General features: G+C 38.4%; 1 protein-coding gene across 1 annotated transcript in view; it reads right to left on the bottom strand.

Moving 5' to 3' along the window:
• Positions 1-18,296, bottom strand: part of LOC116522808 (potassium voltage-gated channel subfamily C member 1-like) — a 48,727-nt gene that overhangs the window by 14,194 nt on the left and 16,237 nt on the right. The window contains exon 3 of the mRNA XM_032237845.1: positions 8,146-8,340. Within this exon, the coding sequence (XP_032093736.1) occupies positions 8,146-8,340 (195 nt within the window). The remainder of the gene's footprint in view (positions 1-8,145; positions 8,341-18,296) is intronic.

Below are 18,296 nucleotides of genomic sequence, written 5' to 3'. Positions count from 1 at the left end.
TAAAAAAAAAAATCAGCCTTCTTCATATTACCCAAACTACGTTCCCAACTTTGCACGTTTCTTTGGAAGCTGATCAGAAGCTCTTCAGTAAAAATATTAAGAATTGTGGGATAAACCTTCCAAAAACAATTTGCAAGTGGTCCTTGACATGACCACAATTGACACCAGAATTTCTGTTGCTAAGCAAGGCAATTGTTACACAAGTTGTGCCCAATTTTGCAACTATTTTTTCCACTATGAAGCAAATCATTGCAAGGTCCCCAGTGCTCCCTGAGCTTATCCTTTTTTCTCTTGCAGATGTTTTATTACCCAACTAGGTAACATCATCAGTGCAACCAGCTCAGAGAGCACTAAGAATCCCACAGTTCAACCTTGAGCTGCAAGTATTCGAAGCACTGCAGTTAAGTGAATCCAGCTTCCTCCATTGTCTTTGCTTGTCAGAAGCTGGCTGGGAAGGTTTCAAATAATGATCATATGATCCTGGGACACAGCAACTATCATAACTATTGTATTTTTTGCTCCATAAGACACACCTAGGTTTAGAGGAGGAAAACAAGAAAAAAATCTGCCTCTGCCTCCCACTGTCCATCCAGTATTCATCTGGCAAGAATCCTTGCAGCAAACAGCAAGCAGCCTGCCTCCTCCGTATCTGCTGCCTTTGCTGGGGAATGCTGGAGCCTTTGCCACCAGGCAGCTGATTGACGGTTGGATCAGCCTCACGGAATACCACCAATCAGCTGTTCCAGGTGGCAGGGATCGCTGCCACTGTTTGCCGGTGCTACCTGTTGCCCATATTCGCTACATAAGATGCTCCACTTTTGGGAGGAAAAATAGTGCATCTTATGGAGTGAAAAATATAGTACATGCTGGTTGCCAAATGTCTAAATTTTGAACATGTGAACATGGACATGTCATGATGGTTGTAAGTACTGGTGGTGAACCTCTTTGTTCAGTACCGTTATTATAACTTTGAATGGCCACTAACAAAAGGTTGTAAGTCGAGGGCTACTGTACCTGCCAATGCAGGTCTTAGAAGCATTGTTCATTGAAAGCAACTCACCAATCTAGACTTCCATTTGAATTGTATGTGTGTGGCTATATGCGTTGAGGGCTCCTCTGGTACTGCAGAATTATTGTGGTACTTTAGACATTTTGATGAAAATATTGGATTTTGCCAATGAATCTATGGAGAAGCTGTAGCAGTATTTATGTTCTACTTGGAGTAGGTATAGGATCTCTGGTAAAAGTTACAATATTTTTGCTTCCTGAGCCCTCTCCTGTGAGGCAGAAGAGAAATAGATTGAGAAAGAAAGTGTCCTCAAAGTTGTCATCCGCCCTCCCATTTTGATTGCACTTTGCTTTGCTCCACCTGATTTTAGCTTATAAAGAGGTTCCAGACAGATAATGTCTGGGGTAAAAAAAGGTTGCAAATCAAGGAGATAACACTGGATAGTAATACACTACCACACCTTACTTTTTACATCAGGAGTATCCAACCTTGTCAACTTTATAACTTCTGGACTTCAATTCCTAGAATTCCTCAGCCATCATGGCTGGCTGGGAAATTCTGTGAGTTGAACTCAGTGGTGGGTTGCAAGCAGTATGCCCCGGTACGGGTGTACCGGAGCCTGTCTGGAGCACCAGGTACCGTTCCGGTATGGTGCTCCGGAGGGCCTGCCCGCCCGCCTGAGCTCCTTACCTGTCCTTTACGCCTTTGCCACTTCCACGAACATGCATGGTGCGTACGGCATCTTACGCAATGCTCCGCTGAGCAGCTGGAGCGTCGTGGAGGCTTGCGGAGGCGTCTCAGGCAGGTACCGGTTGGAACAGGATTTGGAACCCACCACTGGTTGAAGTCCCCAGGCCTTAAAGTTGCCAAGATTTGACACTCCTTATGTATATAGTGTCACATATAGCGAATTATTTATATATTATGTTCACTGGCAACAATATAGATTTATCACTAGTGCAGTGCATAAATTATCTCTTCTAGGGAAGAAGGCAGCCTCTGAAAAATGTCAACACAGGGAATGCATACTACAAGCAATAACTTACATACTTCTTCATAGTCATTAATAGTATCTTTGTTCATTGAGCACAACTATTCGTTTATTTATCGATTGATCAAATTTATATGACTATCCAACTCCCACACAGTGACTAGTCACAAATAGGGATGGTCCTTGGGAAAGAGGAACCCATGAGACATAAATATTCACGGAATCATTGCAGCTGAGTTTGGGGCAAATATACAGTAAACATGGAAGCTATGTTGGTGAAGAGAAGGTTTCTTGTTTGCAAGATATTGGAAGGCTACCAGCCAGCTTCATTAAATGCATTTAATCAGCACAAGCCACTGATACATTAGCTAGTAGCCTATCCTGGGTCAAATTAGATTTTGTACTTCAATTAATAAAAACCAGCATCTGAACAATACTTTACCCCCCTCACAAGATTTAATCTGCATACATTTGGAGTAATTAGCCAACACATGGGAACAGCAACATTTTTTCTCCACTAATTGACCAGCTAAGGTGGTCAATTGACCACCTTAGCTGGTCAATTAGCTAAGGTGTGAAGGAGGAAATCACAATAGTAATGGGGGATTTAACTATCCTGACATCAATTGGGAGACAAACTCTCAAGTGCAAAATCAAACAGGTTCTGACAAATCTAACAGAAACTTTTTCTCCCCAAAAATAGAGAAGGGAAGTAGAGGATCAGCCATATTGGACTTAATTCTCATTAACAGAAATAAAATGATAGAAGGTGTTGAAGCTACAGGAACTTTGGGGGGAAGTGCAATATTGGAATTCAACATTATGCAAGCACAAGCAATAGAACAAAGTCAAACTAGAGTCTTTGACTTTAAGAGACCTTTCAATAAACTTAGAGCTTGGGAAGGATTCCATGGATGAGTATCCTCAAGGGGAAAACAACTCAAGATTATAAAAGCCCAGTCTACCACCATACCAATGAAGAAGAAAAATAACAGCTCTCAAAAGAGACCAGCATGGCTGCATAAAGAACACTCTGATAAATTGAAATATCCTTTTGTTTCTTCTTCACTAGCAATATGTGTACTTAGAAAGTGCCCCATCTATTTAAACAGGCAACCTGTTCAATAGTGTATACTGAACAGACTTTGGCCTTAAAGGTGTTTTGCCATGAATTTAAGTTTATCCTGTGGTACTGAATGGTATTTCAATAACTGCTTCAATTTTTCCATGCTTATCCAAACTTTTTTTCCCAACTAGGTGGAAAATTTGCTATAGACAAACCAGAATTGAAGAGTACACCCAACCAGTACATTATATGGGTCCAACTTCCAACTAAAAAGGAGTAAGGGCAATAGATAGTGATAGAGATAAGAAGATAGTTGTAGTAGATAGCTAAAAAGAGAGATCAATACAGTATATATATATATATATATATATATATAGATAGATAGATAGATAGATAGATAGATAGATAGATAGATAGATATAGATATAGATATAGATATAGATATAGATATAGATAGATAGATATAGATAGATAGATAGATAGATAGATAGATAGATAGATAGATAGATAGATAGATAGATAGATAGATAGATAGAAAGTGATCAATGCAGACAGAGAGATAGAAATAAATAAATACGGTAGATAGGCTGATAGAGCAATTCTATTGTTTTAAATGTTAAATATTTCCAATACTTCTTTTTAGCTGAATATTGGGCTCATAAAATACAGTGGTTGGGTTTACTCATCAATATTGGTTTGACTATCAGACTACATTCCTTCAGGAAGAAAAGGCTCTCTGAATCCTGTGCAGTTGTACTGGATATGCACATCCCACTTAAAATCAAAGGGAATTGTCTTTCTGCCTTCAGAACTTTTGTTTCTGTTTTAACTGACTCGTTCATTGAAAAATGATTTGATTAACCCTGTCTGCTTCTTTATATGAAGGACTCCCTTCATTCACTGGATGAACTTAAAAGTCTGCCTACCCTTATGCCAACAGAAATAAGGCCAATGAAAATATTTTGTAATCTACTTAATCCTGGGTCAAATTTCTACGCATCTGGAATAGAAAGGCGATTGTCAGAATTTGGACTTTGTGATGATTGTTCCACTTCTGTGCTTTTTCCTTGTCCATTGCTTGCTGGTCTTCTCCACTGTGCAACACCATGAAAGCTCTCGCTTCCTTAGTGGAATTAAAGTCATTGTAAGCTTTCGTTTGCTGTCACCTCCTGTTTGCCTGCTGTGACAGGGGCAACCCTGTCTCTGTTTGAAAGTTTGCCTGCTGCTAAGATCAGTTTCTGACAGATGCTAGACCAGAACTTACACAGCACACAAACATGCTGACAATGACTTCTGGACTAGAGGGATCACAGCCTCTTATTCTTTTTCACACAGAGAGATGAACACAATTACAGTCAAGTCTCACCTAATGCAGAATGAAGGACTGCAAAGTGTTGATGCAAAGTTCCATAAAAATGACCAACAACTTTTCCAGCAATATTAATTTCAGATGTGTGATTGACAGTCTAAAGTTAATTATCACTATATCCAGAGTTAACAATAGCAACAACCTAATATTTTCCTAACCAGTTATTTGGTTATGTAGTTAGCATGAGTGATTTAAAAAAACCAACAACAATATGGACTGGGAATTTTGAATAGAATAGCAGAATTAATAAAAATTATGAAAAATTTTAATGATTGATCAATAAATTTGGAACTGATTTGGAAGTCAATCTGAATACATGTAGTCGTCATCCATTGTCCCAAAGGTGCTTTTTCAAAAGGCAACTGGAGTTTCTTTCAAGACGTTTTTCTTTTAAGATGTTTCGCTTCTCATCTAAGAAGCTTCTTCAGCTTTGGATGAGCTTCTTGGATGAGAAGCAAAACATCTTCAAAGAAAAAACAGAAAGTCCTCTTGAAAAAAAGGAACCTTTGGGACAACCGTGACCTGGATGACTGAGAATCTCCATAGACATTTTCTTTGTCCATTGGTTTAGCAACTATTCAAAGTTACAATAACACACACACACAAAAAGTAACTTAAAACTGCATTTACAACCATTGTAATATCCCCACAGTCATGTGATCTAAATCTGAGTGCTTGGCAACTGGCATGTATTTAATGATAATTATAGCACCCCTAGCTCATGTAATTGCCATTTGCCAGCCAGTTTCGTCAAGCAAAGTCAATGGGAGAAGCCAGTTTTAACAACTGTATCTTTCATTTAACAACCATGGCAAAAAAGATTGCAAACCCGGGCATAACTCACTTAACACCTTGCTTAGCAACAGCAATTCTGGTCCCGATTATGGTCATAAGCCGAGGACTACCTGTACTGCAGAGAGACTGTATGTAAGCTGTAAAACTTTGGATGATGCCTAGATGACAGCTTAGAGGGGCTAAGACGCTGAGCTTGTCGATCAGAATGGTCGGCAGTTCGGCAGTTCGAATCCCTACCACCGTGTAATGGAGTGAGCTCCTTTTACTTGTCCCAGCTTCTGCCAACCTAGCAGTTCAAAAGCATGTAAAAATGCAGGTAGAAAAATAGGAACCACCGTTGGTGTGAAGGTAACACCGTTCTGTGTGCCTTTGGTATTTAGTCATGCTGACCACATGACCACAGAGACATCTTTGGACAGCGCTGGCTCTTCAGCTTTGAAAAGCCAGGAACTACTAGCACATATCTGGGAGGGGAACCTTTTACCTTTTAATGTCTAACCAGCATTTTGCAAGCCAGATATTGTAGCCCTAATATTAAAAGAAGTGAGATTTTGGTTTTCAGCCTTTTTGTTATACGGTTCCACGTTACTTGCCCAGCATGATACACGGTTCCTGGATAAGCACTAAGCATTCAGCTTCCTGACCCTAAATTAGCAGTCTGAAATCTCCTGACATCTCTCTCTTGAGAATCACCTGTGTCTAAAAAACAATAGAAGTTTTGACAGGGGAACTCTTTGAAGGAAACAGGGAGGAAGAAACTGAGAAAGAAGCATTGCTTGGGTATTGGTAGAGATTTCCTATCCAATAATATCAGTACTGAATTTGTGACCTATCCTTGTTAAGCTCAAGGGAGTTGGCGTCTGCAGGGTTTTTGAATAGGAAAAGGCAGAATACAGGTAGTCCTCGACTTACAATCACAATTAAGCCCAAAATTTCCATTGCTAAGCAAGGCAGTTGTGAAGTGTGTTGTGCCCCATTTTACAACCTTTTTTGCTACGGTTGTTAAGTGAATCATGCAGTCATTATCTAGCCTACTCCATTGACTTTGCTTGTCAGAGGCTCGACTGCAAAAGTTGCAGACAGTCCCAGGGACACTATAACCATTGTAAAATACATGTTGATTGCCAAGAACCCAAAGTTTGATTATATGACTACTGGATGCTGCAATGGTCATCTGTGAGAGAACTGGTCATAAGTCACTTTTTTCAGTGTGGTTTTAATTCTGAACATCCATTAAATGAAGTTATAAATCGAGGACTACCTGCGAGCAAGCTGAGTGGAAGGAACATGATTCTCTTTTATATGGAAATTTATTTATTTTATAAAACAGTCAGCTATGGCTGACTAATGCAAGAGTTGCAAAATGCCAGCTTATCAACCTCTTCATGAAGCTTCAAATTCTTCACTGACCCCCCCCCCAAACATTTATTATATGGGAATGATTTAGTAAATATTTGTTGTTGTTCAATTGTTAAGTTGTGTCCAACTCTTTGTGGCCCATGGATCATAGCATCCCTGGTTTCCTTGTTCTCCCCACGGCCTCCTGGAATTTGCCCAAATTCATGTTCATTGCGTGAGTGCACTATCTAACCATCTCATCCTCTGCTATCCCCTTCTCCTTTGGCCTTCAGTCTTTCCCAGCAACAAACCCTTGGATGTTCCCCTCAGCCCCTGGAGGTTGATAATTATCAGTTTGGGGAACCTCAGGCTAGTGGTTCTTCACTTAGGCCAGTAGGTCTTCAATTAGGTTTATAGTCTTGAACAATGTTTCTCAATCTTAGCCACTTTAAGATGGGTGGACTTCAAGTCCCAGAATTTCCCAGCCAGCTAAGGATAAGGCTGGCTGGGGAATTCTGGGAGTTGAAGTCCATCCATCTAAAAGTGGCCAAGGCTGAGATTCACTAGTCTAAAACCAGCCCAAGGTTTCCAATAGGGAAAATCTTCCATTACAAGATCTCTGACTAGAGACTTATTATTTCTATGTTTCAGATGAAAATGTTGCAGGAATTTGAAGCAAGTCAATTAAGCCCAAGATTTACTCCCTCCCCCTTCTAGTAATACAAATTTGGAGAATGGGAAATAACCTCAAACACTTTATGGTCACTTCTCTGACTTTCCAATAAACTCCTGTAAAATAACTAGTTGTCATTTGCTGCAACCTCCCTTAAAAGAACAACCTGAAACACCTGAAGAGCAACTGCAGCCGAATATTGTGAGACAGAATGATACACATGGGGAGAAAACGTGGTGGGATGGGGGATACTGATGAAAAAGCAAAAGCTTATAAGGGAAATATAACTTTGTTTGGGGGAAGGGGGAGGTAATGAAGCTGGGGAAGTGTGCAGATAATGTAACAAGAGTTTTGACTGGTGATGCTGGTAGAGAATCCAGCTTCTCCCCAAAATCTCAACTGCTCAAAATCAGCTGTGTTCATAGATTGTCTTCTGGAAGGAGGTACTGTGGCAGGTTTTCTCAATCTGGGAAAGACTGATTTAGATAGACTGGACTACAGCTCTCAGAATTCCCAATCAGTTTGGCCAATGCGTTCTCTGGATTATGGTCAAACATGTCTGGAAGCACCAGGTTGGGAAAGGTAATGCTAGATATTGCTGTCCCTTGAACGATGCATACTGTTATTAAGATACTAGAGCGGAACAAATGGAGATCTTGATAGTTGCTAGGACATTATGTCCATTTTTATCTCAGGATTAGACTTTTACTTAAGTCAGTAACATATTTGCAATTGTCCTCTTTATCCCCTAAAAGTGGCAGCTCTACATTTTATTAAGACAAAGGTTATGGTGGTATTAGTGATAAGGGTGGAAAATAACGTACTTGGGTATAAGCTTAGAGGATGGAATGCAAGCTTTGCAGAAATAGGCAGGGGGAAATGATGGTGATGTATGTATACGTACCTTTTCGGATGTTTCCATCAGGTGACTGCCCAAAATCACCCGTGGAGAGGAGGAAGCAGGCTCGGTCACGATTATAGCGCTCTCGGCCACCAGGTGTGACAGGTGACTTCTCCTCAGGTGACAGGGCCTGATCAATTGTGGGGCAATCTTCATTAGCCAGAGCTGCATTCGCTGCATCGCCATTCTGCTTAGAATCTGTAAATGAAGAGGGGAAAGGGAAAGAAAAAAATATAGAGCAGATTTAAGAAGATCACTGAAATACCTTCTAAATCTAAATATCAACCAGTAGGGAATTCAAACAAAATTTGATGCCCATGTTTTACAAATGTCTCAGAAGCTTCTGATACATCTTTGAAGAAATGAATGCTGATTAAATAGGCTTTTGATCTAATCTAGAAAAACTCTGCTTCTTCTTATGTTTTTAAAAGTACATTATATGTTTTGAAAATCTAGGGGAAAATTTAAACTGTTTTTCAGATTGCTTTGTGAAAATTCCAGTGAATAGTCTCCTAACCCAAATACTTTAAACCTTTTTAAAGTAGTACATATTACTGGGAAGCGAGGCATTTAATTTTAATTTTATTTCTTACAAATCCAAGATGTAAATGATTCCTTATAATTACAAGTGACAAGCAATTAACAGTCAAGTTTCAGAAGATTTTGTTCAAGTGTAACCTATGTTCAAAAATTAAAGTTGACTATATTTCCCCACTCAGAAAATTATCTTTAACTGCTTTGGCAGTTTGGCCTAGGCAATACTCAGTTCAGTCGCTGTATATTAAATACCAATTTAGCCATGATTTTGCACCCCAGTCTGTGGCTCAAGAACACTAAAATAAAGGTAGTTATCATGTCTTTCAATTGGATTTGTGTTGAGAATGGATTCCCATCTATATTCTACTAAAACTCTTGTGTGTGTGACTGAGAGAAATGGTATAAAGCTTTTTCAACCAAAGTACCTCAAATGGGTTAATTTATAGCATGCATCCCAAAAACTGGTCCAGACCAGTACCCATGACATCCATGGAATAGAAATTTGATCAATTTTATAAAATGTTTTATGACATAAACATTATCATAAACCAGTTTATGACATAATGCAAAATGTCATAAAATATTTCCTGATGTTTGACTGTGCTATACGTTTTAACATGGGTTACCTTTAACACAGTTACATCCATGAATATTTCCATGAATTTTTAAGAACTTTTCAAGTATATTTAGAAACGTTGCCATTGTTGAAGGTTAAAGGCACAGAAGAGTTTCATAAGGAAATACCGCTGAAGCAATGATCCAATAGGTCACAGCTCTTCTAATATTTATTTAAAAATAATGATTAGGTTCCCGAGGAATCTACCTCAGGAATTGCAGTCTAATGTTAGGTCCTGTAGTGGAAATGATGACAGATAGACTTCTGTCCAACTGTCCAATCAATTAAACAAGCAAGCCCAAAAGAGCATTTTTAATATAATTCACTAATCAATTTCTAAAGAGACAAAACAATTTGCCTGAAATTGGCTACCAAATTTTTAAAATGTACAAATAAAAGTATCCATGGGTAGGATATAAACAAAACATGCATAATGATGTCATTATACAAATGCTATGACTTGTGTTCTTGAATCAGACAATGTGACTCAAGTAAGTCACATTTGTGCGATGACATCAACACACACACACAGTGTCACTGCAGTTTGCTGCAAAGCACATATATAAGAGATTTTGGGTTTCCTCGGGAATTATCATAGTCTGAAATAGAAAATTTATTTCATTTAGAGACAGTGTTCTAAATACAGTGTTTGGCCTTCATAGCTGCGTTCTCGTATCTTGTCCAGATCTTTAATATAAGCAACATATAATCAGGCTCTTATAATCATGCAATCCTGTGGAGGAATCTATTGTTGGTTTTATTTTTAACCTGATAATATGACTTGACATTTGAATAGATGAGGCTATCAGAGGTTCTTGTCAAAAATCATTATGTTGTAACTTGTGAGGAAATTATTCTAGAATGATCCAATGCTGTTAGAACAATTTTTCTTAGGGAAGGGGATAAAGTTTGTTGAAATGTTGAGACACTGTTGAAGTGGAAGGGCATTGCTTTGTACAGAATTAGGAGCACCCCTGTTCAAGTGGTACAGTCTCTGATTTCGATGGACATAATGGGGTATAGCCTATGACCCTTATGCAAACATATTTTACACAACAATTGAAATAGCAACTGAAACGCTAGCTAAAAGCTCCCATTTATCCAGTGACAAAATACATGCTTGAGCACTAGCAAGCTCTTCGTGCTGAAAGAGATATGCTTCTTTGAGCAAAGATCTCTGGAAGGCTTTTGGGCCACAATAAACAACTTTGTATTCTGCACGTTTATCCACACTGACATGAAACCTCTGTCATTCCTAAATTTAATTTTATTGCCTCTTTCACTGATCTTTTAGCAGATAGGATGAATAACTTTTCCATTCTTCCTCACATGAAAAATTGTCTCATCTATGCGTCTCCTCCAGGCTTTCCCCCCAAACTAAAGTAATGGATTTTATAGTTCTTGCCCTCCAGAAATCTTTCTGCAGCCTGCATTGATTTGTCAGCTGAGCAGATGTTGCACATCTCCATGGAATTCCCTAATGCCAGAGAAAAGGCCCTGAAAACTGCAAGGAGCCCTAAAGATATCCTATTCTCTCAACTTTTTCTCATATATTAGTCTTCTTGACACTTTTAGCATTTGTATAGTTATTCTTAGAATTTCTTGTCAACAACCTTCTTATGCTCTTGTGCCCAAAGCTAAATAAGCTATCCCAACTCAACGGTAACCAAGCCAAAATAAAATACATTATCATTCTGTGTAACAAGATGTACATTAATCTCTCTTTAACAAGATGTGGAATGCGGCAAGATATCCAGGTCATATTCAACTCTTTGTATCTTTTTGAAATCAATTCCATTCAATCTGAAATAGAAGAATGATTTAATTATGGTACCACAATGGCATGGCCATCAATTTTGATACATGGCAAACTAGAGTGGTTTGGTTTCTTTGCAACTTTAAACAATGGCTAGGATTGTACTATAAAACACTATGCCTTTTGGGGGGCAGAGGGGGCTGGAGTGAGGAGAATTTGCTAACCTTGTGAAATGTTTTGATGAAGATATTGTAGCCCTAAGGTGAAGTTTGAAAAGATGGATGCCATTTGAGAAGCATTTATAAGCCATCTGTGCAATTGTTATACATATTTCTTTGTTCATTTATTTATTAAATTTATGTGTAGAGCTTATAAAGACTCATAGGTCAAATTATGCCTCTCCTGCATAGGTATTTTGTTTTAACTGTATTCAAAGAGCCACATATATTCAGTTACTATCTCCATTGCTATTCAGATTATTGTGTTCCACATAAGGCTGTATTAAGGCTACCAAAACTGGGATGCCAAATTTGGTCTGTAGTGGAGAGATACAGAAAGCTCTCTGGTAATTGTCTAGTAGCCATAGGCAGTATGGACTCAAAGGAACTCATTAAATAAATCTTTGATATCTTCTGGAACCATTTTTACTATTGTTTTCCAAGATTTTTTTACATTTTAATTCCCCCTTTCTTCTCAGATCCTTCCAAATAAGCACTCATTCGCTAAATGTTCATAGATTATTTTTTAAATGACCATTCCAAATAGCGATCTTTCCAAAATAAGTCCTGGCAGTTCTGTATTTATTTAGAATGAACTTTTCTTTACAGAATTGGAGTGAATATCTTTTTTTTTTTTTGCTTCAAAGATAATTAAATGGATTACATTAATTCACAACCTCAAGATTGCCCAATTTTATGGTTTTATGGTTATTGCTGTTCCTGCGAATAGCAGCCTGACATGGAGCATTAGGGCTAGTCAAGGAAAATCTGTTGCCAAAAAAAGAAAATAAAAATTCCTATATAAGCACTCTGCTACATTTAATGGCTGCCCCTCAGAATACCACAGGAGGCAAGAAGCTCAGATTACTTCATCTTTGATCAATTTTGATCCACAAAAATTAGCATGTATAATAATAGTAAATAATGCTGGAAGGAAAGGCCTTCCGAGGCAATCTCACCACTTATATTAATCATTTCATATATTGAAATGAGCGCATAAATTGAGTTGAAGGATTTGCAGGCAACTTGTTGCCATGGAAACCGAAAAGCATTGGGTTATCAGGCAACTCAAGTGGAAAATGTAAGGCTGTTAGTGAAGTAAAAAAGAGACTAAGGTAAAATTAAGCTGGGCATAAAGACTGAGGTTGCAGTTGTCAGATGCTGTTTGTGCCGTGCCCTGACAGCAATAGCTCCAGCAACCACATCCCCTTTGGCCTCCCCTGCTATGCAGTGCATAGCCAAGAGCCTGTTAAATTAAGTGAATCCTTGCTCCTCCGTTGTATTTGCTGCAAATGGGCTTCCTGGACCCAAAGGACCTGGAGCAGATGGAAAGCAAGCTAGGAACTGATTGTAGACGCTGCAGGCCTGTCATCACACAGTCTTCTCTTCCTTCCACTTCTGCTTTGCGTTCTGTCTTCAGGATCCTTTTAATGAGTGAACCCCAAAGAAATGTGTTGGATAAGGATGTGTAGTGGTTGTAGCGATCACTTTGCTTCAGGTTGCAGTTGGGTTCCTCCACCGCAAACCTGAATTTCTTCTGCGTCCGGATTGTTCCAGGGCTATTAAGTTTCCTGTCTACCCAGCTCTGTTCTGCTTGAAAGAATTAACCCTCTTTATTTATTTTTCTATAAAGGCAGTCCTGTTTTAATCTTGAACTCAAAAAGCCTTGCTAATCAACCATAACTAACCTTCTCTCCGAAATAACAAACTATTGCTGAAAAACAGTGATATACGTAATGGTTAAGGGACTGACGCTGAGGAAATCCATGTTCAAACCCATCCTCAACCACAGAAGCTCACTGGATAACTTCAGGTCAGTCACTGCCTACCCAAGTATAACAGAATTATTGTTATTATTTGGAGAAAAATAGGAGAGGAGTACTTGTGCAACTCTTATTTAAAGAAGGATATAAATCTAAAAAAATAAAGAAAGTTACCTATTGATTTTTTCCTCTTCTGTTGTTAGGGAACCCAAATATCCTATTGATGATTCTCAATCTTGGCTGATTGAAGATGTGTGGACTTCAATTCTCAGAATTTCACATCATGCTGGCTGTGGAATTCTGAGAGCTGAAGTCTACACATCTTCAACCAACCAAGGTTGAGAAACACTGTTTGAACTCTCAGCGTTTACTAAGGAGGTGCATTGCACTTCCCGTCTGGGATTTTATTAGTAAATTTCCTGTTCTTGCCAGCACATAATATACTAGTCCAACCCTGAATATCCTGGCTATTTGGGATATTCTTTCTCAAGACAAGAAGGGTTGTAGACAAGAACTATTCTGTTGTCCTTCTCAGAGCAATTACCCTGATCAGCAATCTTCTTTAGCTACTCAAAGAAAGAAGAGGCCTTAAAGATTTTTTTTCTTTAGAAATTCTTCTTTAGAAATTTTTCCTTAATTCTAGGTTGCTTCTCTCCTTGATTAGTTTCCATCCATTGCTTCTTGTCCTGCCTTCAGATGCTTTTGGAGAATAGCTTGACTCCTTCTTCTTTGTGGCAATCCCTTACAAGGCTATCATATCACTCCCCAGTCCTTCTTTTCATTTAACTAGACACACCAAATTCCTGCAACTATTTTTTGAATGTTTTAGCCCCTATCACTAACAATTCCACTAGAGCTAAAATGTTCCCATGAATCTAAGTCACCTATTTCTGAGCATTATTGCCAATATCATTCCCTTTTTTCCACGGAAGAAAAAGAATACTAATTCTCAATCAAAAATGGCTTGAATTGCCAAAACAGGCCCTTCGATCTTTACGTATGAGTCATTTTGGAAGGACAAATCCTTCCAAATCCATAGCCAAGGTGGGATAACCTAAACTGCTTTCTGGAACAACACGTAGGTCTCTTTATGCAGCAGTAGTTTTTATGCCACCTCCAAGAGTCAGCAGTTCAAAATACAAAGAGAGAAGATAGCTGAAGAGAAAGAGTTTTTGGTTGTGGGTGTCAGAAAGAGAGAGAAAAAAATAGCATTGGCTACTACTTTCAAATTACTGACTACACACAAAATTCTCAATTCACAACTGCATTGCAAAGAAATTATGCTCTGAGGAATTTTTTTTACATTTTCTAGGAGCTGATCATGCCTGCTAGAATTAGACACACTGTCAGGAAAATTGATAAAAGTCTTGAGAAAAAAAGTGTCTTCTCATCCAAGAAGCTTCTTCATTTCTGAATTAAAAAAGCTTCTTGAATGAAAAGTAAAACGTCTTCAAGCAAAACAAAGATAGTCCAATTGCCTTTTGAAAAAAGATAAGATAACCTTTATTATCATTTTTTCTATGAAAAAGCACCTTTGAGACAATAATGCTGAAGGAGGAGGGGGGGTTGCCTATATTTTATCACCTTCAATAGGAGACAGTCTTCTTTAGCTGCCTTAGGGCTTTTGGACAAGCTTGGCCCAAGATAGTTTGGAATCCATTCTAATATTTCACCTACAGGAATTGAGTGAATTGCTGGTTGGGCATTACTTCACTCCTATCACCTGGGATGACGGCCAAGGTCCTGAGCCAATGCATCTGTCTTGCAACAGAAGGGAACAGCTGTAGCCTTAAGTGCCGTTGCTGTTCCCCTGTATCTGATGTCTGTCCGTGTTTGCCTTATTCTATCAAATAACAGGTCAGCCCTACCTTTGGTCAACCTTCTTTAATATAGCTATCCCTCCAATCCAAATTCTATTCAATAAATTAAATAAGTCTAGGAAGATTTTTCTAATTCAAACATGGCCTTCATCATCCCCTTCTTTTACACTGGGGTGATATTATACAATCTATGGGATGTATTATAAAGTTACCAGTGTAGGAAAAGTTTCTAATCTAAATATGGTTCTTAACCATCCCTTCTTTTTTTCTCTCTCTGAAGAGATAAGAGGCCATGAGGTATTAATAATAAAGATAAGAAAAAACCACTGTTTCTCAACCATGGTAACTTTAAAATGGGTGGATTTCAACTGGAGAATTCTGGAAGTTGAAGTCCACCTATCTTAAAGTTGCCAAGGTTGAGAAATGCTGCTCAAGACAATAGATTTTAGTGCCATTAAGTATGTCAGTATGGAAAACAGCCAGCTCTTTATAATCCATGAAGAGGGCTTTGATGCTCAATATGTTTTGGTTTCCAAAGGGTTTTTGCTTCAAAATGCTTCATATTTCCAGCATTTGCTTCATAGCTAATGAGTAAAGGAATCTATTGTTTTGCATTTGGGAGAATTCCAATCTACCATGGGAAAGTGATGGGTAAGCTCTATAGCAGGGCATTTGGATTTTGAGGAAAGGATCAGAAATTAGCCTTGGCACAATTTTGCCTCTGCTGTGTCCTCCAAGTAAGGGTGAGGGTTCATTCTCTGGGCCTGTGAGTTGGTTTCCAAATGTTTTGTTAACAAGCTGGTAACATCTTCTGCAGAGTTTAGGGGATGTCAGTGTTCTTCTGTTTATAAGGGCTTCAGGTGTGGGTGTCAAGTGAGAGTCTAGGGATGGGTCAGCTCTGAGTCATTAGTGAGTCTTGTACTGATGACTCAGAGCTGACCCTCACTTGACAAACCCACACCTGAAGCCTTTAAAAACAGAAGAACACTGACATCCCCTAAACTCTGCAGAAGATGTTACCCAGCCTGGTAATGAACCATTCAGAAACCAATCCACAAGCTGGGTGAATGAATCCTCAAACCCTTACCCTTATCCTACACCAGAGCTACAGATATTTGCCACTATTGCAATCCTCCAAATAAGCTGGTATGCCTAAAACAGTGTCAAAGAGTTTCATTTTATGGACTAGTTGTAAAATATTCAGTGTTACAACTAACCTCTATGTCACTGATTAATAATTGGGCTAGATTTAACACAGATGTTAGGGTCTCATATTACTTATTATTACTTACAGAATAAGAATCCATCTTTAATTTCCTGTAAAAACAATTCTGATTAACAGGAAAACAGAAGCTTCAAATGCTTCCTCTTTAATGCCTTGAAAAGGGCACTTCCATATGTAAGGGCTGTACCAATCCAATGTTGCAGTCAGTCTTCTTTGTCTGCATATTGTTGTGGCTCATGGAGATCTTCTCACATGAGATGATTAACTTTTAGCTCAGCAGATACTCCAGAAAGATTACTGGGAGAAATAGTTTGGAAGCATTTTGAAGTGCTGCAGGTCAAGTAGCTTTCCATTGCCAGTAGATCCCAACTTCTCCTGCCCCCTATTTTTCACATTTCCCAACTTCCTCAAGGGCATACAACGTCATATATATAGATGGAGGGTTTCCCTCCATCATTCACAGTCCATCGGACCAGCTCAGTGGCTAGTAGTTGGTTGCTTTCTTTGCTACAAAAGATAAATGTGCAAGGGAAGAATGAGAAATAGAATCCTGGGGACATTTATGTCACTATTTGAAAATGTCAAGAGTAGGAAGGGCAAAGGAATTGTCCTTGGAAGCAAGGTAAGGAACTAAAAAAACCATCCTTGGGCCACGGAAAATTTTATTCTTTGTCTCTTACTTGGCAAGATCTTTCCAGCTATGCCTTCATGATCTTAAATAGATATGGTCTCCAGATGTTCTGAATTAAAACAACAGCTCCCAACATCCGTCACTATTGCCCAGGTTGGTGAATTTTAGCAACATCTGGAGAGGCACAGATTCACTTAATGATGAGTAAAGGTTAATAATTTGCTTTAAGAAATTAAACAGTTTCCCACAGAAGAAACTCTATGCTGTCTATGCATTTTGAACTTTTGCACTTGAAACACAAACAGGAGCTTATAATATTTATACTTACATACATGGGACATTATCTTTTTGCTCTTGATTATTGTTTTGTTGTTATGGTTAGCAATCTAATGCGTTACATAACTCCATTCCAAAACAGATTGAATAATAATTTCAGCTTTGTTTGAAAAAAAAGCAACATTATCTGATTTTTTTAAAAAAAAATCTACCTATTTTAGAAACTTACAAAGCTGTAAGTTCTTGCATGAACTTTTTGCACTATCATACAAGATTTTATGAGTATAACATTCTTGGGCAAACTGCACTTAAATCTTGCCACATTTTTACAATTTCACAAATTTTCATTAAAAAAAACCCTAATGTAATTTGAGGGATGAAGATAACTTTCTGAGGATGATAGTTGTGGTCTGTGCAAGCACACGGTAGTTGATTTTTGACGTAAAATTTTATCACACATTTACCAAGATGTTTTCAATGAGAGGCATCAGTGCTAATAGTAAACTCACCTGGAAAATGTTCCTATTAATCTTTCTTGTAAGGCACAAACTAGCATATACACTTGTGGGCAATCTTAGTATCCCAGACACTGTTGGGCTACAAACCTCTTCACCTTCAGCCTGCTTGAGAAGTGCTGGGAAGCAGAAATAATTCTTGGATGTGCTCCTCTGTTCCCAAGTGGTACAAAAGTGAGACTCAACATTGTAAAAAAGCCCATGTGAACCAAAAACATTTCTTTAAGATTCTCAGGAATCCTAAATCTACCTGGTTCTGTGTACGGGTAGTCTTCTACTTACAATCATTCATTTAGCGACTATTTGAATGTACGATTCAGAAAAAAAATTCATTTACAATAGGTCCTCACACTTACGACCATTGCAGCATTCCCACAATCATATGATCAAAATTCAAGAGTTTGGCCACTGGCATATATTTACAATAGTTGCAACTTCTTGGGATCATGTGATTGTCAATTGTGACTTTTCCAGCCAACAAGCAAAGCCAAGGAGGGATGGGGGTGGGGACTGAATTTGCTTAATGACAGTTGATTAACTTAACAACCCCAGCAATTTGTTTTGACTGTGGAAAGAAGGTTGCAAAATTGGGCATGACTCATTTAATAACCACCTTCCTTAGCAACGGAAATTACGGTTGCAATTCTGGTTGCAAGTTTGAGGACTACCTGTGCCTCCTCCCCTATAGTTTTAATTTCTTAGCAGGAAGAGAAATTGTTAGATGCTAGAATATTTGAAAATCACAAACAGTATATAGATCTAACTCAGATGTAATTAATTTAACTATTTCTGCCCAT

The sequence above is a fragment of the Thamnophis elegans genome, chromosome Z (assembly GCF_009769535.1).
Source record: "Thamnophis elegans isolate rThaEle1 chromosome Z, rThaEle1.pri, whole genome shotgun sequence".
NCBI lineage: Eukaryota > Metazoa > Chordata > Lepidosauria > Squamata > Colubridae > Thamnophis > Thamnophis elegans.
This window is presented reverse-complemented; position numbering and strand designations above follow the sequence as displayed.